A 25,395-nucleotide genomic window follows, 5' to 3' on the forward strand; every position below is an offset into this window, starting at 1 on the left:
GGAAGGAGTAGCTTAGTAGCCTTGAACTGACCCCACAATTTTCCCCGATTAGTCTCATCTACTTCTCAACTAATCTCATCTGCTTCCCAATTACCGTCACCAACCCGGACCTCTCCCCTCTGCTTCCCGCCTCCTCCCCGCCCCAAGTCCGGCTGGGGAGGTGCAGAAGCCCCGCCCCGCCCCGCCCGAGGCGGGTCCCCATAGGTGGAGAGACGTGGGAGAAGTCGCGGCCCCGCCCCGCCCCGCCCCGCCCCTCCCGCCTCTCCCCTCCTCCCCGCCCCTCCTCCCCTCCCCTCCTCCCCTGACACACGGAAGCTCAGTGGCCCCACCGCCAGGATGTCGGTCGCCTGGGTCCGCCGCCTCTCCCCCGCCTTGCTGCTCGGCCTGCTGGCCGGCCTCCACCAGGTGAGCCTTCGGGAGGTAAAGCTTTGGAACTTTCAGGGTCCGGCCTTGGGGGGTCCCGGGCCTGCTCCCGGAGCCGGGTCACCACCTCCCATTGTTAGGGCTTCCTCGTGACCGCACGCAATGAGCCACTTCCTTTCTCGTTTTGCTGGGGAGGTGCAGGTGGGGCAGCCGAGGGAGGCCCTGGAAAGGCCGGGGCTCCTTCGCCTCCGGGGGGCTGTGTGGTGACTCTGACCCCCGCCCACCCCATCTGACACCTGGCACCTGTGCGCCTGGGGACTTTGACCCGCACCTTGGCCTTGGGTAGTCAGTCCTTCCCCGCTCCCCGGTGCGTCAGAGAGCGGGGACTGTCTGGGGCTGAGGTCTGGACGCCTGGCCAGCCTGTCTCCCAGCTCTGTTCCTCCAGGGCTGGGTGACCTTGGGGAGGCCCTGGCCGTCTCTGGACTCTGTGTTTGCTTGTCCTCCAGGGGAGAGCTGGCTCCTAGGCCCTTTCTAGGAGTGGGGGCAGAACCCCAGCCGCCTGGGGGGATTTGATCAGGCTGCTGACCCAAGGCTGGCTCTGTAATCTGTGATTCTGTGAGTGGGCAGCACGCCCTCCTCTCACACACCTTCTCTCACACACCCTTCTCACACACCCCTCTCTCACACACCCTCTCTCACACACTCCTCTCTCACAAACCCTCTCTCACACACCCTCTCACACACCCCTCTCTCACAAACCCTCTCTCACACCCCCTCTCTCACAAACCCTCTCTCACACACCCTCTCACACACCCCCTCTCTCACACCCCTCTCTCTCACACCCCCTCTCTCACACACACCTTCTCTCACACACCCTCTCACACCCTCTCTCACACTCCTCTCTCACACACCCCTCTCTCACACACCCTCTCACATACCCCTCTCACATCCCCCTCTCTCACATGCCCTCTCTCACACCCTCTCACACCCCCCTCTCTCACACACCCTCTCTCACACTCCTCTCTCTCACACCCCTCTCTCACACCCCCCTCTCTCACATACCCCTCTCTCACACCCCTCTCTCTCACCCCTCTCTCACACACCCTCTCACATACCTCTCTCTCTCACCCCTCTCTCTCACATACCCCTCTCTCACACCCCCTCTCTCACATACCCCTCTCTCACACCCCCTCTCTCACATACCCTCTCTCACACTCCTCTCTCACACACCCTCTCTCTCACACACCCTCACACACCCTCTCTCACAAACCCTTTCTCACACCCCCGTCTCTCACAAACCCTCTCTCACACCCCCTCTCACACACCCCTCTCTCTCACACACTCCTCTTTCACACACTCTCACACCCCCTCTCACATACCCCTCTCTCTCACACACCCTCTCTCTCACACCCCCCTCTCTCACACACCCCCTCTCACACCCCCTCTCTCACACCCTCTCACACCTTCTCTCATCCCAGGGATGGGGAAATGCTGCCCAGGTCTGGATGGGAGGCTCTGGAGACCTGTGTGCGTCTAGAAGACAGGTTTGAACCAGGCTGGCTTCGCTGACTTTCAGGGCCGCTCTGCCCCGAAGCCCTGGTTCTCCTCAGGCCCTAGGCCTCAGTCTGTGCCTCACCAGGCTGAGCATCCATCCTCTTGTTGGTTCCTCCCAACAGCTCAGAGGGCAGGTGCTGCCACTGTCCCCGACTCACCTGTACGTAAGGTGAGGCTGTGCTCTGGTTAACCACCGCGGGAGCCTCACAAGTGCACCTACACACACCTCGATGGTGTAGCCCAGTGGTCGGCAAACTGCGGCTCGCGAGCCGCATGCGGCTCTTTGGCCCCTTGAGTGTTCTAACGCCACTTCTTCAAAATAGACTCGCCCAGGCCAAAAACCGACTTTTCTGCATGGGCCACGAAGTTTCAACCGCACTGTGCATGCCCACCCGCACGTGGCATTTTGTGGAAGAGCCACACTCAAGGGGCCGAAGAGCCGCATGTGGCTCTCAAGCCGCGGTTTGCCGACCACTTACATAAACAATTTAAAAAACGGTACACCTTTGTGGGACATTAACCAGGAATGGAGCTTGCAGGACTGGAAGATGCTCTGCTGGCTATGGCATCACTAGACAACAGGAGTTTTCAGCTCCATTAGAATCTTACTGGAGGCCTGGTGCACGAGTAGGTTTGATCTGTGGGGCAATCAGTGGGGCGATCAGGGCACCCACTTGCACATGCCTTGGCTGACCTGGCGCTGCCCACTTGCCGGCCCTGTCCCCTACCACCACCAGTCGCCTCCCTCTTCGGGGCCACTCCCACTCACCTTGGCTGGCCTGGCACCACCCGCTGCCACCAAGTCAGGGCCTGCGGGCTGGGGGGCAGCTCCTGCATTGAGCATCTGCCCCCCTGGTGGTCAGTGCATGTCATAGCATCCAGTCGTTCCAGAGGTCATTCTGCTGTTTGGTTGATTTGCATATTAGGGTGATGATAGATAGATAGATAGATAGGTGGGACCATTGTTATCTATGTGGTCTATCATTGACCAAAACGTGCTTATGCAGCACATGACTGTAAGCTGAGATTCCCCAAGTTCATCCTGACACTTGATAGAACTCAGGCTCTGGACCACCTCAGACAAGACCCCCCCCCATCCCAGACCACCTCAGACTAGACCCCCCCCATCCCAGACCACCTCAGACTAGACCCCCCCCATCCCAGACCACCTCAGACAAGACCCCCCCCCTCCCCCCCATATATGGGGGAAGAGGATCTGAGAGAAGATCTCCTATCCCTCCCAAACAGGAACTCAGGGCAAACTTGGTAAGCTGTTCATATCTGTTCTGCTTACCTGGGGGCCAGCAGAGGGAGGAGGGGTAAGGCCTGGGATCTGAAGAGGAAGGGGCTGCCACTGAGTATCTGGACCCCTTGGTCTTTTCCCCACTCTGCCGTGGCCCCTCTGTGCTGTGTGGCCCTGCCCCTCCCTGGGCCCACTTGCCTCAGGGATTCACTGCTGCTCCGGTCCCCACTGTCCAACCGTGTGAGACGCTGATACACAGGACTGCACACACACGGGGCTGTCAGGGATGTTCTTAGCTCCACTGCTGTTGTCATTAGCAATTGTAATGTTACTGGACTATTTCCAGAAAAGGTCTAAAGATAGGATGGTCTCACCAAAGTTAACTTCTTTTTATTTTATTTTATTTTATTTTATTTTATTTTATTTTATTTTATTTTTATCTATTTCAGAGAGGAAGGGAGAGGGAGAGAGAGATAGAAATGTCAGTGATGAGAGAGCATCATTGATTGGCTGCCTCCTGCATGCTCCACACTAGGGATCGAGGCCCAAACCCAGGCATGTGCCCTTGACCAGAACTGAATCATGACCTTCTGGTTCACAGGGCCATGCTCAACCACTGAGCCATGCTGGCCAGACTTAACTTCTTTTAAAATATATATATATTTTATTGTGGTTTTTTTGTAGAGAGGAAGGGAGAGAGATAGAGAGTTAGAAGCATCGATCAGCTGCCTCCTGCACACTCCCTTCTGAAACCAAGGTACGTGCCCTTGACCGGAATTGAACCTGGGACCCTTTAGTCCGCAGGCCAACGCTCTATTCACTGAGCCAAACCGGTTAGGGCCGGCCTTACCTTCTTATTCTTGAGCCCTGGTTGTTTGTCCCTGGGAGGCTGGGGTGACATAACCTCCCATTCCCTGCTCTGTTCCCATCGCTGCATTCCTCCCCAAACCCGGTCTGGGAGCGGCCGGGAAGAAATGAAGCCAGGTGACCAACGAATGCTCTTTCATTCTGCCGATATTGTTGGGTTTTCAACAGTAACAAAACAGACCCAAACCCTCCCCCTGTGGAGTTTATGCTCTACCCAGGAACACACAATTAACAAGTTAAAGTCTCTCTCACACCCCCCTCTCTCACACACCCCCTCTCACACCCCCTCTCTCACACCCTCTCACACCTTCTCTCATCCCAGGGATGGGGAAATGCTGCCCAGGTCTGGATGGGAGGCTCTGGAGACCTGTGTGCGTCTAGAAGACAGGTTTGAACCAGGCTGGCTTCGCTGACTTTCAGGGCCGCTCTGCCCCGAAGCCCTGGTTCTCCTCAGGCCCTAGGCCTCAGTCTGTGCCTCACCAGGCTGAGCATCCATCCTCTTGTTGGTTCCTCCCAACAGCTCAGAGGGCAGTCTGTGCCTCACCAGGCTGAGCATCCATCCTCTTGTTCCATGTGGCATGTTCCATGTTGATAAGAGCTAATGCAGAAACGGGAAGTGCTGTGAGGGGAGGGGACTGCTTTGGGCCGGTGGTGTAACTTTTAAGTAAGTGGGTCAGGAAGGAAGGTGCTGGGGCAGCCTTGCAGATACCTGGGGAAAGAATGTCCCAAGCACTACACATCGTTGCTATGAATGGGATGGGATTCTGGACAGACCCCTGGCTGCCCCACAGAACTAGTGCAGGAGAGCTAGGGAGAGGGGCTGGCTCCAGAGAGCAGGGCCGGGCGGCTTCAGAGAGCTAGGAGCCCTGCCAGGCAGGGATCTGAGGGATGGATGGGGCTCAGCAGGCCACGAAGGCGTGGGGAAGAGGGTTGGCCTGCCCCTGCTTGTCGGGGTAAAGCAGCGGGGTGTGTGCAGGGAACTCCCAGTGGGTGTGTGCGCGAGATGGCAGAGGGCAGCTAAGGCTGGAGGCTGGGGGTCAGGGCCTTCCAGCCAGGTTGCCGGTCATCGGATTTTTGTGGGAAGGGACTCTGGTGGCAGCAGGAGAGTTTAGCATCCTGAACTGTAGATGTAAGAGGGCGTGAGCTTACAGACTTGGGGAGCAGCGAATGTGGTGGGGGGAGGGGGAGGAGGGCTGGGGGCCCCCAGCCGGCAGCCAGGGCCCCCATCATGGACCTGGGGGCATGGCGGAGTCAGGTGGAGAGCAGGCTACTCCATTGGGGACCTGGACAGCATCCAAGTTTATGGCCCTAACTTCTGCCTCTTTGCTTCCACAGGCTGCAGCCAGATGTGGCTCCTTGTAAGTCTGGGGTTTGGGCTATAACTTCCAAACTGGGGAGGAGGCACCCCACACCTGTCCTACCTGCCTTCATGGGAGGGAATGCCACATCCGTCACCCTCACCCTCTCCCTCTCCCCTTCAAACCAGAAACCACCCCACACACCCCTACCCAGAGAAGGAGACTGCCCCTCCGGCTCCCCACCAGCCACCCCGGGGCCGGGGGGGGGGGCTTCACACATGGGCATCCTGAAGCCGAGCCCCCCTCTTCCTTGCCACAGTCTCAGGCCCTCTCCCCTCTGAAGGGACCCCGGGAGTGGGGGACCTTTAGATAGAAATGCCGGGAAGCCTGAGTTCTGGAGAAGGCGGGTGGCCTACGGGCAGGAGAGTCAGCACCGCGCGTGGCAGGAACTCCGGCTCCTTCTCCCTCCTCCTCTGTGGGCTCTCGCTCCTCCTCTGTTAGCTCCTGGACACTCCCGCTTCCCCTCTCTCCACCTCCACTCTCAGTCCCTCCCCCCTGCCCACTGAGGTCGGCAGGACTCTCCTTACACCCATTTTGTAGATGAGGGAAGGGAGGCCCAGGAAGGAGCAGGGCCCAAGTGTACAAGGCCCGTAGTGAGATGTCCTTGGACCTTGGTTCTGATCCTCGGCCCAGGTTCCTCCCACCGAGCCCAGCAGGGGCCCCTGCCCTCACCCCACAAGGGGCATGGCTCGTGTTTGAGTGTCTGGGTGCGTTTGGGGGAGACTGGGTTCTTCGGCCTCCCCACCTTGGTAACAGCAGCCTCTCTCCACCCCACAAGTCTCTGCCCCGAAGGATTCGAATGCTGCGGGGACACCTGCTGCCGGGAGAACGGGCTCTTCTCCGGCCCCTTTAGGTGAGCCCGGGCCAGCGCCCCTGGGCACAGCCCTCCGAGGGGCCTGGTCCGCACAGGACAGGCTGGCCTTCCTGGCCTGGGGACGGGTGCAGGGCAGGGGAGGGAGGGAGGGAAGGAGGGAGGTGCGGCGGGGATGGCTGAGGCTCAGGATGATGACAGTGGTGGTTCCTCTCCCAGGGTCATCTTCATCATCTTCCTGGTCTTGATGCCCATCATGTGCATGTGCGGCCTGGCCAGGAGCTTCTGCCGGCACTGCAACGAGCAGGAGCCGGACCCCCTGGTGGATCGCATGAGGCCCCCAGTACAGCCCCCCATCGCCCCCACAGAGAGGGTCACCGTGGTGCCCATCCCCGAGCCCCCACCCTCCTACAGTGAGGTGGGTGTCCGTCCTGATTTCCGCCCGGCCCCGTGGCCTCCTGCACCTCCCCGCTGTCCGGCTCTCCGAGCAGCGCGGACGGCGGAGGCTCCTTACCCCGGCACTGGGCCACCCCGTCCCTGGTGCACGCGGATGGCAGTGCCAGCGCCAGGCCCTGAGCGGTCTCTGTGTCTGTCCCCGCCTTTCCCTGCAGATTATTCTGAAGCCGGACTTGGGCCTGCCCCCCATGGAGCCGCCCCCTCCCTACAGCCTCAGGCCTGAAGACCATCCTGGGGGCCCCGGAGGCATCGACAACCCAGCCTTCTGAGCCACCTCCTGCCGGGGATCCTGCCTTCGCCATCTCCTTCCCGACACCTCCTGGGTCAAGCCAGAGACGCCTGGGGCCCCCGAAACGCCCCCGCCTAGTCTGCTACCTCTCTGGATTTAACTTATTGCTTCTCCTGCCCCCGTCCCACCCCAGCTGACTCTCTCGTCCCAAAGGCTGGGCTGGAGCAACAGTGTCCAGACACGCACACACACGCACACCCAAGTTAGAGGCTGCCAAGAGGAAAGTGCGAGCAGGTGGAGGGGACTGGCAGGAGGATGGGCTGCTCTGAGGGGTGAGCACCCGCCTCTCAATGGGACAGCGGCTCTGAGATGTGAAGGACACTGTGGGCGTACCGAGGGCGTACCCAGGGGATCCCACCCCAGGAGCTCCGAGCCGGCTCCAGTTCTACCAGAATGGAGAAGACCCCACCCCAGGCACACATACTCACAAATTAGCTGCTGCTGCTGCTGAGCACCTGCCTCTGGCTATGTGTGCAGGTGAGCCCAGACTCTGCTGGGACAGTGTGTGTGTGGGGGGGGGAAGGGGGTGCCCCCCACACACACACACATTCTGCACCCCAAATCCCACCATTGAGTCTTCAGGGACCATGTTGACAAGAAGCCTAGGAAAGTACATCCGGGGGCTACGCTCCGGGAGAGGATCTTCACAGACGCTTTGGCTTCCCGCCCCGGGAGGTCTCTGCGTGCTACGGAGCCTGGACAGGCTGCCGGGGTGGAAGTGGCCGGTGGGCTTCCTTCCACACCCCGTCCTCCCGCTGCTGTCCTGGGGAGACCGAGCTCAGCTCCCTGACTCGCCATGGGGGAGGGGAACAAGGAGTCCCGCCATCTGTAGGGCTGGGCCTCCCAAGACCAGCCCCACCCTGGGATCTCCTGGAGGGCCGACCCACCCGTTTCTTCCAGTCCCTTCTGTGCTGTTAACCCTTCAGAGGAAAGCAGTGCCGCTCAGAGCGCCTGGGGCTGGGTCCCGGGGAGTCTGTAGCAGAGCACAGGGTTGGCGCAGGCAGAGTGAGCGAGAGCATGCTCCTCTGCACAAGGACCTTGCAGCCCAGGAGTGCTGGCCTTCCTCCCCCTACCCGCCCCCCTCCCCCCCCCCCCCCCCCGGGCCCGGCGGTAGTGCTGGCCAAGCTCCTGGCAGGCCCCGAGGTGGAACTGGCCCTGGTGTGTGGCCAGGACGGCTCCTCCAGGCCTCGCCTAGTCATGCCCAGCCTTGGGGCATCAGGACCCGGGCAGGGGCAGGACACAGCCGGCCCCCAAAAGGCCAGGAACAGGGGCTGAGCGGTGAGTTCCTGCTGGAGGCGGCCTCAGAGGGGGCGCAGTTGTAAGGAAGGTTTTTACTTTGTATGCTTTAGCGTTGTTTGTGTTTTTACCATGAGCAAGTATGGCTTTTACCAATGGAACAAAAGATTTCTTTCAAGGAATCATCGTTGGAAGTTAATAAAGACTCACCTTGTGAACTTTGATCGGCAGTAATTCATGTGTTATCAGCCCCGCTATGAGGAAGAGACTAGAAGGGCTCAGTCATGTGATGCACTCATGACATATATGTGGCCCAGGGAGTAGATACGCAATGAACATGGGAAAGCCTGGACGCCACCAGGCATGTGAGGGCATGTGAGGGTCGTTCATGAGACCTATACAGGCTTACTGGGCACGTAGTGTATATAGGATGTCTGGCTGGTTGGGTGGGTGGATCAGCAATTTCACAATGACTGAGAATTTCATGCCTCTTGCTTGGTTTAGCAGTTCAGACCCAATGAATGAATAATAAAAGGTGGAGTCACTTCGCCTGGCTGGCCCGTGGGGCTCAGTGGCTGAGCGTCTACCTGTGAATCAGGAGGTCACAATTTGATTCCAGGTCAGGACACATGCCTGGGTTTTAGGCTTGGTCTCCAGTAGGGGGTGTGCAGGAGGCAGCCGATGATACACTCTCATCATTGATGTTTCTATGTCTCCTCTTCCTCTCTGAAATCAATTTTTAAAAACATTTTAAAAAAAGAAAGAGGGATTCACTTAAATGAATGAGTGAATAAATGAACAGATGTGAAGATCTGCCATCAGACATTTGTAAAGATACTAGTACATACAGCCTGGTTAACACCAAAAAGGTGGTCCTTGCATCTGTGGACTTGAACGTCTGCAGGGAACCCCCCAGAGGACTGGGGAGTGCAAGAAAAGCTGTGCCCAGGGGCATGCTGGGTGATGGGGGAGGGCCTTAAGCTCCAGGGTCAGAGAAAGGGGGAGAAGGGAGCCCTTCGTGGTGGGAAGTTGGGAGGAGGACACCAAGAATCTAACCTCACCAGGGACTGAGCTTCAGAACTCCAGCTCCCAACATGCTCATTTCTGCCCCCAGCACCTCCTGTTTGCCCTGTTTGTCCCCTTCTCACTCAGGGAGGGCATTCCCCAAGTTGGGAGGGGAGAGAGTTCAAAGCACCTCTGACTCCACAGCCTTCCCTCCGTTCCGCCTCAGCCACACCTTCAGATGGATACACCTGATCTTGTCACTCCAATAACCTCAAACCTCCCACACCCTGACCATCAGCTCCCATTCTCCCAGTCCAGATACCGAACTAGTCCCATGCCAGTGACTCCCTAAGCCCAGGGAGACCTCCAAGCCACTGGCCTTAGCCCGGCAGCCCCCTCAGCCAGGTCCTTGGGCTTGCTTACCCAGCGTGGAGGCCTTGATCCAACCTGGTGATCACCACCCGGAGTTTCACTCCTTTACCCCTTTCTCCATCCATCGTCCTCACCTGGCAAAACCCCGAGCTCTGGTTGGAATCAACTTTTGCTCCAGAGCCAGCACACCCGGGCCATTGGACTCACCTCAAAATCAAAATGGTGACTCTCCAGAGGCCCCCCAACCTCCCCACCATGCTGTAGAAGCTGTGCTTCCTCTTGAGAGCCCGAGTCGTGCCTTCCACTCCCCTGGGCCTCCAACAATCCCGGCCTCAATTTCAGCTAGTGAAGGCACCACGTAAGTCAAAGAAAAAAATGACCGCTTTGGCTCAGTGGATAGAGCGGACTGAAGGGTCCCAGGTTCAATTCCGGTCAAGGGCATGTACCTTGGTTGCGGGCACATCCCCAGTAGGAGATGTGCAGGAGGCAGCTAATCGATGTTTCTCTCTCATCGATATTTCTAACTCTCTATCCCTCTCCCTTCCTCTCTGTAAAAAATCAATAAAATATATTTTAAAAATTGATGTAATCACGAGAGAACCACCCAACCCCCCCTGACTCCCTCTGACTCCCCCTGACACCCCCGACCCCCCAACCTCTGGAAGCTAAATCCCACACGGCCACTGGATTCCACTTCTTCAGTCCTTCTGAAGACCTCACTCCTGCGGGTGCTCCCACATTAGCCACCCCCCCACCCCCCCATTTATTGTCCCCTGGACATTAAGCTGCCTCGTAGCCCAGCTTCGAGAAGCCTTCCCTCAGCCTCTGAACGTGCGGTCCCACTTCCTCCTCCCCATCCGTGCTCCATCCGGCTCCCATCAGCTCTTCGTCTCTGTCATCACAGGAACTGGCTCTCATTCATATCATCGGTGACCTACATCTTGCTGAAGCCAAAGCTCAATTCTCTCGCCACATTTCCTATCTGTCAATGGCCTTTGGCATACTTGGCCCATGTCTGCTTTCCTGAGAACCTTTCCCGGGTGGACTTCCTGGTTCTCCTCCTCCTCAGGGCTGCTCCCCTCCCCGCTCCTCCTCCACCGCATCTCCCTGGCAGCTGCCCCGGAGGTGTCTTCCTTGGTCTTCATTCACTCCCACGGTGGGTCTCACCTGGTGCTGTGGCTTCATAGACCATCTCGAGCCTGTGGGTCTGGCCCAGACTTCGGCCCTGACCTCCAGACCTGTATATTTAACGTATATTTAACCACCTGTCACCTCCACTTGGATGCCTAACGGGCATTTCACAGCCAGCACTAGCCTTTAATTCCCCTCCACCCCACCCCACATCCACGCCTCCCCAAGTTGTCACATCATAAATACACGGCACCACCAGCCAGCCAGCTCGTTCCGGCCAGAACACTGACTTATTCTAATTTCTCTCTTTTCCTCGCCTCCTCATCCGGCCTCCAGAATAGACTCGTGTCTACGTTTCACCATTTCACAGACACAGCCCTGAAACTAACTTAGCCTAGGCGACCCTGAGGACATCCCCACTGATTTCCTGTCCCCACACTTGTCTCCTTCTGCCCCCTGAAGGTCATCCTCCGTACTGCAGCCAGGGAGGTCCCTGAAGCATAAAGAATACATGACATTCCCCTACTCAGAGGCCTCTGATGGCTGCCCATTGCACTCAGAATAAGCTCCAAACTCCTGACCTTGGTCTCCTCCCTTCTCACTGCATGCCAGGCACCGTGGCCTGCTCTCAGAGCCTGGGTTGCCTCAAGTCTCTCTGGTTCTGGGCTTTTGATGGCTTTTCTGCTTGGGAACCTCACCCACCCACTTCTGAGTGTTTACTTGGCTGACTTCCGATCTTTTCGAGTCCAGCTGCCACCTCCTCCAAGAAGCCCGCCCTGACCACCCTGCACAGAGCATCCTGCCAGCCCCACTCTGGGACCCGATGCTGTTTTGTGACCTTCACAGCACGTCCCCGAGCTGCAAATCGCCTTATTTACTTACACACTTACCTCTCACGGCCTGTTTTCTCTCTCCGGACCCACCCTCCTCCGGGATGGGGATTTTCCATTTCACTGTTGGGTTCAGAGTCAAGGACAATGCCTAGCACCTGGGAGGTGTCTCTGTTGACTCACTCCCAGCGGCCAGGGATAATGGCCAGGGGCACCTTGAAAGCCCAAAAGTTCCTGCAAGAGGAATGCCCGGGAAAGGAGTTCTTTGGCCCTGCCAACACCCCTCTCTGCCACCTGTGGATGCTGGCCCTCCATCCGAAAGGAGTTATTGGGCTCTTTCTTTCCCTCTTTCCCTTCCTTCCTTCCTCCCTTCTTCCTTCTTCCCTCCCTCCCTCCTTCCTTTCTTCTTCCTTCCTCCTTCCTCCCTCCCTCCTTCTTTCCTTCCTCCCTTCTTCCTCCCTTCCTCCTTTCCTTCCTTCCTTTTTCCTCCCTCCCTCCCTCTTTTCCACCCTTTCCTTTTTCCCCACTGAATACTCGGTGAGCACCTCTCACATGTCAGGGCCGGGGTAAAGATATTATTGCTGCCCCCATGGAAAGCAGACGCCAGTCAAACTAGCCACAGGTGAGTCTGTGGAAGATAAAATGCCCAGATCACGTTGGAGAACTGTGGTGGGGCCGGGGGCTGCTTTGGATTGAGTGGTCAGGTATGGTCTCTCTAAGGAGACAGTGACATGGAACTAGTTCCAGAAGCCAGAGAAGGAGGCAGACATGAAAGAACGGGGAGGAGAGTGCTCCTTGCCGGGGCCAGCCCGTGCAAAGGCCCTGAGGGTGAAAGGAGCTGGTGGCTCAGAAGCCTTAAAGGAGACGCCTCCCTGTTTCAACATCCCCAAGATCCTCGGCGAGCTGTCCGCGTTTCCTAGGGCTGTCAGCACAAATAGCCATAAGCTGGCGGACTTAGAACCACAGGAATCATTTCCTCACCGTTCTGGAGGCCGGGAGTCGGAATCAAGGTGTTGACAGGGTTGGTGCCTTCTGGAAACTGGAGGGCAATTCCATTCCCTGCCTCTCGTGGCTTCTGAGGGCTGCCCTCAGTGTTCCTTGGCTCATGGCTGCCTCGCTCTCTGCCTCCACCTTCCCACAACCTCCTTCTCCATGCCAGCGAGTTCTGAGGACGCTCTTCACTGGATGCAGGGCTCACCTGATCCAGGACGGTCTCACCTGCAGAGCCTTACCCCGGGTGCATCGACAAAGGCCCTTATTCCAAAGAGAGTCACGTTCTGAGGTCCTGGGTGGACATAGCTTTGGGGGGAGGAGGGGACACACAATGCAATCCACTACAGAGGTATTCTCATCTGAAACGGCATATCGCAAACAGCAGCATATCTTCGGATATTCTGGAAGGTGTTTTTGAGAGGGGGGAGAGGCATTCTGTGTTCGGGGAAACCTGGGAAAGGCTGCATGCACCTCTCCCTCGGGGAGAGCCACAGTTCACCCTCAGCCTCTTAAAGGGCCGAGGAGTCGCAGGAAAGGAGCCCCCTGGCCGGGACTTAAAGCAGCATTGCTCTAGTATATTTCACCAGGAAACCGGTTTTTCCTTCTCATAATCCCGGTGGAATTTTGAGACCCTATCCTCCTGTGGAGTTTTGAGAGACACGCTCTGTCTTACTGTGGGTGAGAGGGTCACGTCCAGAAAAGAGAAGCGACTCATCCAAGGCCACAAAGCTGGCAGGGTCCGAAGTGGGATTTAAGACTCAGGCTCCTCGAGATGATGGAGAGGGAGAGCCCCCGAGTGAGTGCCAGGGGTTAGGGATGATGAGGGGGAAGGAGAGGGTGTAACTAAAGTAGCTGTCTACCCCCTGAGTGCGTGGAGGGGACACCAGTGGACACAGGGTGATAAAAAGACAGAATTAGCCAAAACCGGTTTGGCTCAATGGATAGAGCATCTGCCTATGGACTGAAAGGTCCCGGGTTTGATTCCGGTCAAGGGCATGTACCTTGGTTATGGGCACATCCCCAGTAGGGGGTGTGCAAGAGGCAGCTGATTGATGATTCTCTCTCATCCATGTTTCTAACTCTCTAACCCTCTCTCTTCCTCTCTGTAAAAAATCAATAAAATATATTTTTAAATCAATTATATATATATATATATATATATATATATATATATGAACTACCAGTAGTGTAAAAAAGGAAAGCTCCTAAAAAAAAAAAAAAAAAAAAAAAGGCAGAAGTAGACACCCACATCATACCGAAGCCAACTTCCTGATTTTGATCCTGTTTCTCGCCATCGCTGCCTCTTACCTAATGTACCCATTGGGTGTTGCATCAGGTGCCACATCGGAGAGACACAGGGCAAAGGGAACTTGGGACCTCGGCACGGCCTTTGCAACTTCCTGTCAGTCTGTCATCCCTTCAAAACAAAAAGATCTTTAAAAATCCGTTTCCTGCTTCCAGGTGTGAGGGCTTTTGATGGGCTTAAAACAGAGCAAGTGCTGGTTGGGTTTGTGCCAGGGCCCGATACAAAGGCCCGCGGAGTACTGCCTCGCAGGGGCTGCGGCTGGTTTGGATGCAGTCACTGGGCGGAGAGGGCTGCAGTTGGCACACGTTCGGCTGCTGTGGGGAGTGCAAGGGCGGAGGGGTCTTCTCCTTCCCTCTTTGTTTACTGATTCTTTCTTCTGCCTGCTCAAATCTGTTTTTCAAATCCCTTTAGTAAATCTTTCATTTAATTTTTGTAGTTTTCAGCTCCAGGATTTCTTTTTAGGTTTTCTGTCTCTTTATTGGTATTTTCAGTATATTCATTCCTCGTTTTCTTGACTTTCTCCACATCTTCCTTTAATTCTTTGAGCATCTTTAAGACAATTGTATTTAAATCTTTGTTTAGTAGATCTGCCATCAGGTATTTTTCACAAACAGTTTCTGTTGGCTTATTAACCCCACCCCACCCTCACTCTGCCTTGGGATGGGCCATACTTTCTTATTTCTGTGTATGCCTTGAGATTTTTTTGTTGGGAACTGGACACTTGAATCTCATAATGTGGTAACTCTGGAAATCTGGTTCTCGCCCTTCCTCAGGGCTGGCTACTTTTTTTTCTTCTTTTGTTTGGCTGTTCTTATTTAGGCTGTCTCTGGGCTGGGGACCAGACTAAGGTGTAAACCTACAGTCTTCTCAGGCCTTTTCCGAATCTGTGCCTTCCCTGGGCATGTGCGGTCACTTTCTCATTTTATCTTTGTATGCACTTGTTTTGAATGTCCTAGCCTTTAATTTCTGGCTCTCAAAAGGGAAAAAAGAAAAAGAAAAATGATGAGGGGGAAAGAGTCCTGGCCCTTTAAATACCCTGCATGTCACTTCAATGGGAGCAGGGGAGGAAGAAGGCAACAGGAATGGCTCCCCTCCTCTCCGTCTACACCTCTGAGCTCAGAAGCAGCAGTCAGCAGTGGGAGCACGGGTCCCTGATGTTTGGATGACAGGTCCTTCTTCCCACCACGGTGCTAGCAGGCTGTGTGCACGCTGCCCCAGGAACACGTGCGCAGCTGCTTGCCACCTGGCCCAGGGTGGGGGGTGGGTGGCTGCTACTGTGCTAAGAGCTGAAATGGATTGCAATTTACTTCCCTAGCCTCCCCCTGAGCGTTGCAAGCGTTTAATAGGATCCAGAGTTCCGAAATATTTACATCGGGCAGATGCGGACAGTTCAATTGCTTTTAGGTCGGGGAGACAGGTTCATGGCGCTTTGTACTCCATCATCTTCCCACAATCCTCTCGGCGAGATTATATTTTCATCGTATTCATTTGAGAAGATTCAATTGAGTTAGCTGAGGTCTGACCCACAACTTACTTTAAAACTTGCTTTAGTTTTCTGCCAACGTTTTCTCAGAACAAAGGATGTTAAGAACTTTGATCAGAGGCTTGAGGAGACAATTTCACCCAGCAATAGCAGAACTTATACCAACAATCAGACTCAATTTGTGATACCTCACTTTTTTTATTTTTTTCCATATGCCCAGCTTCCTGGGGTTTTTTTTTTCGCAAGTGTCTCTCCTTGTCCTCATCCCCCATTCCCATAAAGACTGTGAGGCTGGGGAGCAGCCGTTTTCCACAAAGAGGCTCTGTCTCTCTGGCCACTGCTGACTGGTTCAGGGGCGGGCACTGATCCAGGGTGGGCCAATCAGAGCCTACCATGAGCATTTTGGATGTGGAACTCAGTGAGTCTAGACTCAGTGAGTCTATCTAATCTGTAGATTGTTCAGGTAACACAGGCTGTTAGATGGAGGGCCTGGAGCCACTGGGGCCCACGCTAGCTCCTACATGAAGACACCTGGGTGAGCGAGAAAGAAAGACGCCAACGTTCCGAGGAACACAGAGAGAGGAGACAGAGAGGAAGTCCCGATGACTGTCAAATGCTGGACTCCCTTTGTTCCCGAGGCCCAGCTGCCTTCTCAGAGCCTGGCTATCCCAGCCTTACGTGGCAACCAAAAGCTGACACGGCTTCCGTTTTGCTCAAGCTAGTGTGCGTTGGTTTATTGTCATTTGCCACCAGAGGAGCCCAGATTAAGGGACTAGACCAACTACCTCACTCTACAGAGGGAGAAACAGATTCTGAGAAGGACTGTGACTCCCCTCAGGCTGCAAGGTTGGTGAGTAGCGAGGCTAGAATTAAACCTCAAGTTCCCAATGGAAGCTCACGCGTGTCCCTGCACAGCTGCTGCCGCTACAGCGCCCTGCGACTCTCCCCAAGCCGGTCAGCCAAAGTCCTCGGTTGGAGGGAAATACCTCTGTGCCTGCTCCCATCTACAAAACAAAGTGGAAGGATAAAAATAAAAGCCCGTCAGAAGCATAACTGGAGGCCTGGGAGGAGGGAGGTTGGCACAGGAAATGGAGAACAACGGGAAGAACAAAGCCAGGATTGTGGGAGGTGAACAGGAAAAGGAACCCCCGCTCTGGGGCTGATCTCTCACACAAGGAAGACAGGGTCAGAGGAGGGCGTCCTCTCCTTGCAAAACTCTCACGCAGAATCAGATTAAAGGAGGCAATAAATACCCTCCTAACCAAGGCGAAAGGGAGATCAGAGACCCACCCAGGTGTCAGCTGCCTGTGAGTCCCTACACCTCCTGAGGCCACACCCTGACCTTCAATATAGAATCAGATAATTTGAAGGGGAGCCCATATTGTACAGTGAAGGGTCCTGCCTGACTATCTCCTCCTGGTCCCTCTCCCCGCCCTGGACACAGTCCTCCTCCCTGCATCCTCCCTCCCACTCTATCGAAAAGGCACGGGTGACTTTCCCCGAAGGTTTGGAGTAACAGAGAGGGGAGGTGGGCCCTGGCAGGTCTGCAGGAGTTTGGGTTCCTCTTTGGTCACGTGACACACGAGGGTCAAAGAGTGGTTACTGCTGAAGAGATGACTCAACAGCCTGAACTGGAAATGTGTGGCAAGATGGTATCTGTGGCCAAGCGAGAACTTGCCTCCAGAATGACGGTTAGATCCAGGAACCCGCCTCACTCACAGCAGGTCTGACGGCTCCGTGAGGCAGCTGTGACCACTTTCGGGAAGAAGAAGATGGGGGCCAAAGGGTTTGCTGAGCCCCAGGACACGGCATATCTTTTTAAAACCATGTTTTTATTGATTCCAGAGAGGAAGGGAGAAGAGAGAAACATCAATGATAAGAGAGAATCATTGATTGGCTGTGTCCTGCACACACACCCCTGACTGGGAATCAAGTCTGCAACCCAGGCATGTGCCCTGACCAGGAATCGAGCCATGACCTCCTGGTTCATAGGTTGACATTCAACCACTGAGCCATGACAGCCGGGCAAGACACGACATATCTTATCCAGGACAGGCAGAGTCCCTTGGCAACCACCCGGAAACCTGGGGGCCCCAAAAGAAACTATCATTGCTGACCTCCCTCAGCTCATTCTCCTCTGGCGCCCTCAGGGCCTCCCATAGTCAAACGGTTCTGGCAACTTCTAAGTAGTCCCAAGCCCCACCCTGTGCAGAACCTGTCCAGAGGGTTCCATCTCACACATACACGGCGTGTGGACATCATCCCTCACCACAAGACTGCAGCCTCAAGTACCCTACCTCACCTGGTGTTTGCACAAGGAACCCCAAACTCCGGCCTACAGCCCACTCTGAAGAGCATCTTAATTCCTTTTATCTATGACTTTCCATTCCTCTGACGTCTTGCCTCCCATGAACAGACATCTTCATGATGCTTTTCCTAATCTGAAGAGTAATTGCCTGCCTGATTCTGAACCAACAAATACAATTCAGAAATCCTACAAACGTTTTCAAATAGAAAGAAAAAAAAAAGTGCCCCCGTCTCCAAAACATGAGCCTGATCCATGTATATGGTTACTCCATGATCCAGACCCCAAATGGGACATATGTTCTGCTAATGGCATGGTCCATGAGATCTGTACTATATTAGAACAGTGGTCAGCAAACTGTGGCTCTTGAGCCACATGCAGCTCTTTGGCCCCTTGAGTATGGCTCTTCCACAAAATACCAATACCGATTTTGAAGAAGTGGTGTTAGAAGAAGTTTAAGTTTAAAAAATTTGGCTCTCAAAAGAAATTTCAATCATTGTACTGTTGATATTTGGCTCTGTTGACTAATGAGTTTGCTAACCACTGCCTTAGAACATCCACAGTATTCTGGCATCTAGTTTCCATATATCTATTACTCACACCGGAAGTGAACCCACTCCTCGACTCTCCTCTACCTGGGAGGCATCGGGATCCCCCAGGGTAGCTTCTCAGAGTCTCAGTTGCAGAAGAAAGCCTTGGGGAGCCCTGGGAATCCTAAGAATAAGCCACGAGAATCATGAGTTTAATTTCAAGAGTGCTTGGAATCAGTAAAAATATTTTAAAAATATATATGTATTTTTAAAAAGTAAAAGACTTGTGGTTCAGCTCAGGTACCAGTAAGATCTCTGCATAGCTTCTGTTTTTAATCCCAAATTCTTTCACTTCGTATAAAATCTTGGGGAGTGGGGGGAGGGTGAAAGGAGGAGGCGGCAGGGGCAGGGGGAGTTGGAGCTTAAATCTTAAGCAAATAAAACCGTGTGAATTTGAACTGGCACAGTTCGCCTTGTAACCGTTTGAAAGGACATACAAAAACATTTACAAATGCCCACTTGACACCCTCAGTTGGCAGGAGGCCACCCTCCGGGACTCCTTGTCCTCTGCTGCCATCGTCTGGAGAGAAGAGGGGCTGCAGGGACGCGGAGGGACAGAGACCCGTGGATGGGTGGGCCACAGGGACTGCCCCTCGCTGACTAAGAGACCCAGGCCTGCTCCCTGCTCCCGAGAGGCCAGCAGTGCACCTCCCCTGAAGAGGCAGGAGGTATGGCTTCTGAAGCTGATTGCAAGGCCATTTCAGCCCCCCGAGAGGGCTCAATGTCAAAAGAGGGAGTTCTGACCACGACAGGTCTAGTCTCACCTCCTTCTACAAAAGAGAAAACCAAGTCCTGGCCAGTTTGGCTCAGCGATTAGAGCATCGATCAACGCATAGAAGGGTCAAGGGTGTGATTCCAGGTCAAGGGCACCTACCTCGGTTCCAGGTTCCTCAGTCCCAGTATGGGCCAGTGCAGGAGGCAGCCATCGTTGTGTCTCTCTCACATCAATGTTTCTCTCTCTCTCTCTTTCCTCCCCCACCTCCCTTCCACTCTATCTAAAAGCAATGAAAACATATCCTCAGCTGAGGATTTAAAAAAAAAAAAAGAAAAAGAAAAAAGAGGAAACCAAGACCAAGTAGGGTGCATTTTCCCCAAAGCTGAACTACACCTTAGGGACAGGGGCGGGATTTGAACCCTGAGCCCTGAGCTCTAAACCCAGGGTTGCATTGGAGCCTGGTTATTCAGCGTGCCGTCCTTGGACCAGCAGCCTCAGTGTCACCTGGGAGCATGTTGGGAAAATGCAGGATCTCAGGCTCCCCAGAAACCTGCTGAATGGGGCCCCCATTTTAACAGGTCCCCGGGCAACGGGTATGTGTCTGAGCTGGTGAAACACTGATGTTAAACACACTGCCTTTCAGCTTCCACCTTTCCGAGGCGGGCTCACTAAAATGCGTTTACAGTACTTGTCCAAATGCAAACCAGGACATTGTAGAAAGCCTCTACTGCGCCCTGGCCGGTTTGGCTCAGTGGATAGAGCATCGGGCTGTGGACTGAAGGGTTCCGGGTTTGATTCCGGTCAAGGGCATGTACCTTGGTTGCGGGCACCTCCCCAGAAGGGGGTGTACAGGAGGCAGCTGATCGATGTTTGTCTCTCGTCGATGTTTCTAACTTTCTATCCTTCTCATTTCCTGTTTGTAAAAAAATCAATAAAATATATCTTTAAAGAAAAAAAAAAAAGATGTATTTGGCAAAGAATGTTGTGTTGGAGGAGGAGGAGATGGGAGCACATGAGAGACCTTATTTCCCAGAGCTCTCCACGCGGCTCCTTGCCCAAGGCTCTGTATGTTTCGGAGATAATTGCATGGTTGAGACTGTGAAGGTGAGCACTGTACAAACTTTGGATCCTTCTTAGCATGGCAATCGGGGCAGGGGTGGTGTCAGCTCAAGGTTGTGAACGTGTAACTGATGTTATGATCCAGTTAGGGCTTACTTCATTTTATCTGTGTTGAATGGTTTTCTTTGTAGGAAATACAGATGTAGCCAGGTGCTATGGTGTTTTAACTGGAAGAGACTAGAAATAATGGCCTGGTGTTAATAGATGTGGGTGTTTTTTCTTTAATTAGTTAATAGATTTTGTTGTTGTTGTCAATCCTCACCCAAGGATATTTTTTCATTGATGTTCAGAGAGAGTGGGGGGAGGGGGAGAGACAGGGAGAGAAACATCGGTGTGAGCGAGATACATCTCATACATCGGTGTGAGCGAGATACATCCATCTCACGGGTGTTCCGGCCAGGGCCGGGATCCAGCCTGCAACCAAGGTGCATGCCTTTGACTGGAAGCAATCCTGGGACCCTTCAGTCCATGGGCCAATGCTCCATCCACTGAGCAAAACTGCCTAGGGCTAGATTGTGTCTTTTTAGGGCAGTTTTAGGTTTATAGAAACATTGAATGGAAAATAGAGGACGTTCCCACACCCACCTCCAACCATGACTGCCAAAACTGGCTCCTGACAGTGCCAAGGTCCTCCTGGGTGGAATGAATCCCTGCAGGTTGGGAACTGCTGCGTTAACGGACCAGAAGACAAGGAAGAACGGCCATTATCCTGGATGCTCCCGCTCCTGGAGCCAGGAGAAGGCACTGAATCAGAAAGCAAAGGACCAGGGGCACAAAGAGAGAGTGAGGGGTCTGCCCAGAGCCCTCGTGGTGAGGAGGAGCTGGAGACGGTGCAGGTGTCCTCCGCTCGGTGAGCCAGGAGGAACAGATACGGTGAGTACACGTGGAATCAGTCAGGATTCAGCGGAGAGCGGAGGGGGTTCAATGCTGGGATCCTGGACAAGGCGAGAGCAGAAGCCCATGTGTCGAAGGGGCCAGGGCGGGGATGTGAGCCGTGGCCGGTGACCGTTGGTAGAGAAGCAGCCACTGCTCCCCCAGCCTATCAGATCTGATAAACATCCGACCTCACCCTCTAACCTCCTGGTGCACCTTCCCAAGGCTGGACCCGGTGGGAAACTGAAAGGAAAGGGATCTGGGGATACAGGTCACAGAGTTCAGCTTCTCAGAGCACAGAGCACCGTGCCAAGTGGGTCAGAGGGGCAAGTGGCAGTGCCCAGCACACACACCACAGAGAAGCTAGCATATTTAGAAGCAATGGGTTAGATCCGCGGTAGGCAAACTGTGGCTCACAAGCCACATGCAGCTGTTTGGCCCCTTGAGTGTGGCTCTTCCACAAAAATACCACAGCCTGGGCGAGTCTATTTTGAAGAAGTGGCATTAGAAGAAGTTTGAGTTTAAAAAGTTTGGTTCTCAAAAGGAATGTCAATCGTTGTACTGTTGATATTTGGCTCTGTTGACTAATGAGTTTGTCAACCACTGGGTTAGATTTACACAGACCCAAGTGTATGGAGAGCACCAGGAGAGACCAATGAGGGTCAGGATGAGAAATTCAACCCACCATCATTTGAGAACGTTTAAAATGTATGCGTCTGTAAAATTGGAAATACAAAACAGCATTACTCCTTTTACAAAAACAACCACAAACAAAAGGTTCACTTACTTGGACATTTGTCTACAGAGGGGAGGGAGTGGAGAGTGGCAAAGGGGGATGTAGATGACGAGAATAAATAATTACAAGCAGGAGTGGGCCCTGTATGGGCTAGCGACGCTGCCGTGCTAAGAACTACAACATGAGGTTAACTCAGGTTTCTGTACCTGAAGTTATAAAAGAGGGGGAAGCCCTGGCCGGGTGGCTCAGTGGGTTGGAATGCCATCCCGTTCACCAAAAGGCTGCAGGTTGGATCTTGGCTAGGACATTTATCGAGGTTGCAGGTTTAATCCCTGGTTGGGGTGCAGACAGGAGGCAACCAATCTTTCTCTCTCTCTCTCTCTCTCTCTCTCTCTCTCTCTCTCTCTCTCTCCATTCCTCTATCACTCCTTCCTTCCCTTCTCTCTCTAAAATCAATTTAAAAAAAACACACATATCCTTGATGGGGATTAAAAATAATCTTTTAAAAAAAGAGAGAGAGGAAAAAAAAACAAAAAGAGGGAGAAAGGAGGAGAGAGGAAGGAGGAAGAAAGCTGGTCCAGGAGGTGGGCTGTGAGTCTGGGCAGGAGCTGCCAGGAGAGCCCGCCTCTGATCCAGGGGCCCCGGACGTTGGGGGAAGGCATCGTCTCAGGGCCCCTCTGAACTGTCTTCACGTTTTTATCAAAAGATCAAACAAGGTTCCCATTTCCTGAAAGGATTCCAGAACGTTAAGGCCTCTGAACTTGACACCTTTGATTTTGGAATGACTTCTAGTCCAAAGACCGGAAGGGGGCCCCAGCTTTGCTTGCAGCCGGGCCGGCGTGAATCATCAGCAGATGGTGGGCACAGTGAGCAGCGAGCCCAGCGAGCCCAGCGAGCCCCCGCTCAGAGGCTCCCAGGCCGAGCCCTGCCAAGCGAGGCTGCCTGCTGCCCTCTCTGCCGAGGCCCAGAGGCCAAGGAATGTGTGTGTTCTGCTCTTTCTGGAGCGGGGACCAATGGACTCCATGAATTTGATATTTCTACCTCTCTCTCCTTCTCCCTTCCTCTCTGAAATATATATATAAAGAATAGGAGCTGAAACCTGTTTGGCTCAGTGGATAGAGCATCATCAACCTGTGGACTGAAAGTCAGGGGCCAGCCTTGCCCTTTATACTGGATTTCTGTCATTTGCAATCTGGAGAATCTTGGCTGTTATAGAAGCATTGTGCGGGAGATGGAGGGGTGGGAGTGGGGGAGGCCCAGGAAATTATTTTTGCATTTAGTTTTAGTATCCATGTGTTTTACTAAAAAAAAAAGTGTGTGGTTTTTTTTTTAAAGAATTATTTTACAGGTTAAACTTAATTTGACGTGCATTTAAAGATATGCAAAAAAATCATCATTTAAAGACGAGCTATCCTATTTCCTCTCCTCCACATAAACCTTCTGAATTACTTATTAGTACCTGTGCCTTGTTTAAGGAGCTATGCTGTGGTGTTTCAGGAGGTGGGTGGGACAGGATAGCCCAACAACAGAAATATTGGTCACCTGGAGATCTTAGGCCCTTGCCACTCTATTCACAAAAATTCTTTACAGGTTCCAATGGTTTGGTTTTTACGTTAACCATTGAAACCTGTAAAGAATTTCTGTGAGTTTATTTGAGCCAAACTGTCGACAGATGTCGGGAAGCAGAACCTCAACGAATTGAGATAATGCTCCGGAGAACGGCGGGTTACATCTGTATTTATACAATACATTGCCATCAAAGGAAGGGACATAGGTGGGTTACATGAAATTCATTGGTGATGGATTAGGGAGTTGGGATAAAGCAAAGCAAAGGTAGGAAACCCTTAAGATTGGATAAAAAAGTAAAATGATGGACACATGCTTAGGTTGTTGCAGGAACAATTAACATGATAATGAAGGAATCGGTGGTATCTGTCCTGGTGTGTCCCAGGGGCTCCAAAAAAGGAAAGTTACAAGTTACCCAGACATTTCAAGGGTATGTTATCATCGATGCAAAAAGACAGGCTCAGTTAAGGTAAAGGGTGACCTTATCAGTGAAGATACCAGCCTAGGACGTAACTGCCCACCATCACTGCGTTTAGTTCAAGTTTTAGTTCAGACCATCCTTGTGGCTACTTTAGGTCTCTGAGTTTGCAAGACTGCCATGCAGGCCTCCCCGAGCCTGTCCGGTCAGTATGTGGCCCCTTTGGTCCACAAGGAGGTGGGTGGGACAGAACAACCTGACAAACTTCCCCTGTCCTGGTTTCCACAGGAAAACTTGGCTTCATCTGATGGCTGTGCTTCGGTCGTTTCATTTAGCTCCGAGAGCTTGCTGAAGCAAGCCTGTGTCTTCATGGAAGGCTGGAGATACTCTGTAAAGAGGCACACGTCACGAGAGTTAATAACAGAAAACACAGCATCAACGTCCAAGACACGAATAGAATTAAAATCACATGGTGTTTCCGGTTGGCCGCTGGAGCAGACATCAAGCCAGTCTTATCTTCAACAGGACATCCAGAACGCCGGGTCGTAGGACATTATCTTTAAACGATAGCTCAGAAACTAAATATAAAAAAACTCCCGCGCCATTTATTATTCATGTGATGTAAGTTAAGTCTCTTGGTGGAATGCCGAAAATGTGCCAATAAATTAGTTCAAGAAATGATGCAAGATTAAATATTAACGAAGCGCTCAAACAAGCAACCAATTATGCTGCAGTATAAGCTTGTAAATATTTCCATAAGTAATCCTCACTCCACATTCCGGTAGGACTGCAGTCCAAAAAAAAAAACCATCATCATTAATTTACACAGAAACCTTTTTTTAGTAAAAATTTTCCAGTTCACGCGTTCCATCTTGGCTTTTGGTTTTTAAAGAGACAACAAACTATTCATGTTTGCACTTGGATTCACAGGTCACGGATAGTCTTTATGTTGCCAGTGAAAAGCCCAACTCACCTCGCTCAAACGGAAAGAGTGTACTTGCTGCCTCAGTGAGAAGTACCCGGGAAATGTGGCTTCAGAAAAGGTTCCATCCAGCAGCTCAAAGGAAGCCACCAACAAGCTGGGGTCGAAAGTGCAACCTCGCTCTTGCTCTGGCTCTCATACCCCCAGGTGTTGGGAGGATTGGTTGTGGATGGCTCCAAGTTGAGTCCTCCAGGCATTGATTTATGCCAGTCAATACTCAGGCTTTATTTATTCCCATACCATGCTACCTCTGCCTCACCCCAGGTTAAGTGGCTTCCCAAAGACTCCATAGAAAAAGGAGACTTTTCTATACCTTTCTGGAGGCTCTGACTGTAGGGTTGATGGTCCAGCGATAAGGTTTTATCTTCCCACCCTTTCAAATGTGAAGTGTTATACTTGCCTTTAGCTTAAACCAATACTAATCCCCTCTGACGCTAACCCGGATGCTTTCGGTAGAGCCAGATTCAGAGGAGGGCCAGCCTGGCCGTTGCCTGCAGTCAACCCTTGGTGTTAGCACGAAAAGTGGTTCCGGTTAACCCAGGTTTCCACAAGCAACTCCTTACAGAAGGAGCCAGATGCGAATCATCCCCACTCCTGCCAGACTGGGCAGTGCCCTAGGGCACACTTTGCTAATATATATTTTTATTAACTTTTAGAGAGAAAGGAAGGGAGAGGGAGATAGTGAGAGGGCAGCATCGGTGAGAGAGCACAACCTGGGCATGTACCCTGACTGGGATTCAAACCAGCAACATTTCAGTGCACGGACGACACCCAACCGACTGAGCCACACCAGC

At 53.2% G+C, this 25,395-nt stretch overlaps 1 protein-coding gene across 2 annotated transcripts; it reads left to right on the forward strand.

Annotated features, from left to right (window-relative positions):
* The first annotated feature begins 254 nt into the window (after window positions 1-254).
* TMEM92 (transmembrane protein 92) lies at window positions 255-7,980 on the forward strand. 2 transcript variants are annotated; one of them, XM_036451319.2, is made up of 5 exons: window positions 255-405; window positions 5,363-5,385; window positions 6,161-6,238; window positions 6,416-6,614; window positions 6,808-7,980. In XM_036451319.2, the coding sequence occupies exons 1-5, from the start codon at window positions 337-339 to the stop codon at window positions 6,919-6,921; spliced, it is 483 nt and encodes a 160-aa protein (XP_036307212.1). In that variant the 5' UTR covers window positions 255-336; the 3' UTR covers window positions 6,922-7,980. The 2 variants fall into 2 exon arrangements, with proteins under 2 accessions (XP_036307212.1, XP_036307213.1); XM_036451320.2 differs by having other exon boundaries at window positions 6,164-6,238.
* The last annotated feature ends 17,415 nt before the right edge of the window (window positions 7,981-25,395 follow it).

This window comes from Pipistrellus kuhlii, unplaced genomic scaffold (genome assembly GCF_014108245.1).
Source record: "Pipistrellus kuhlii isolate mPipKuh1 unplaced genomic scaffold, mPipKuh1.p scaffold_m20_p_22, whole genome shotgun sequence".
Lineage (NCBI taxonomy): Eukaryota > Metazoa > Chordata > Mammalia > Chiroptera > Vespertilionidae > Pipistrellus > Pipistrellus kuhlii.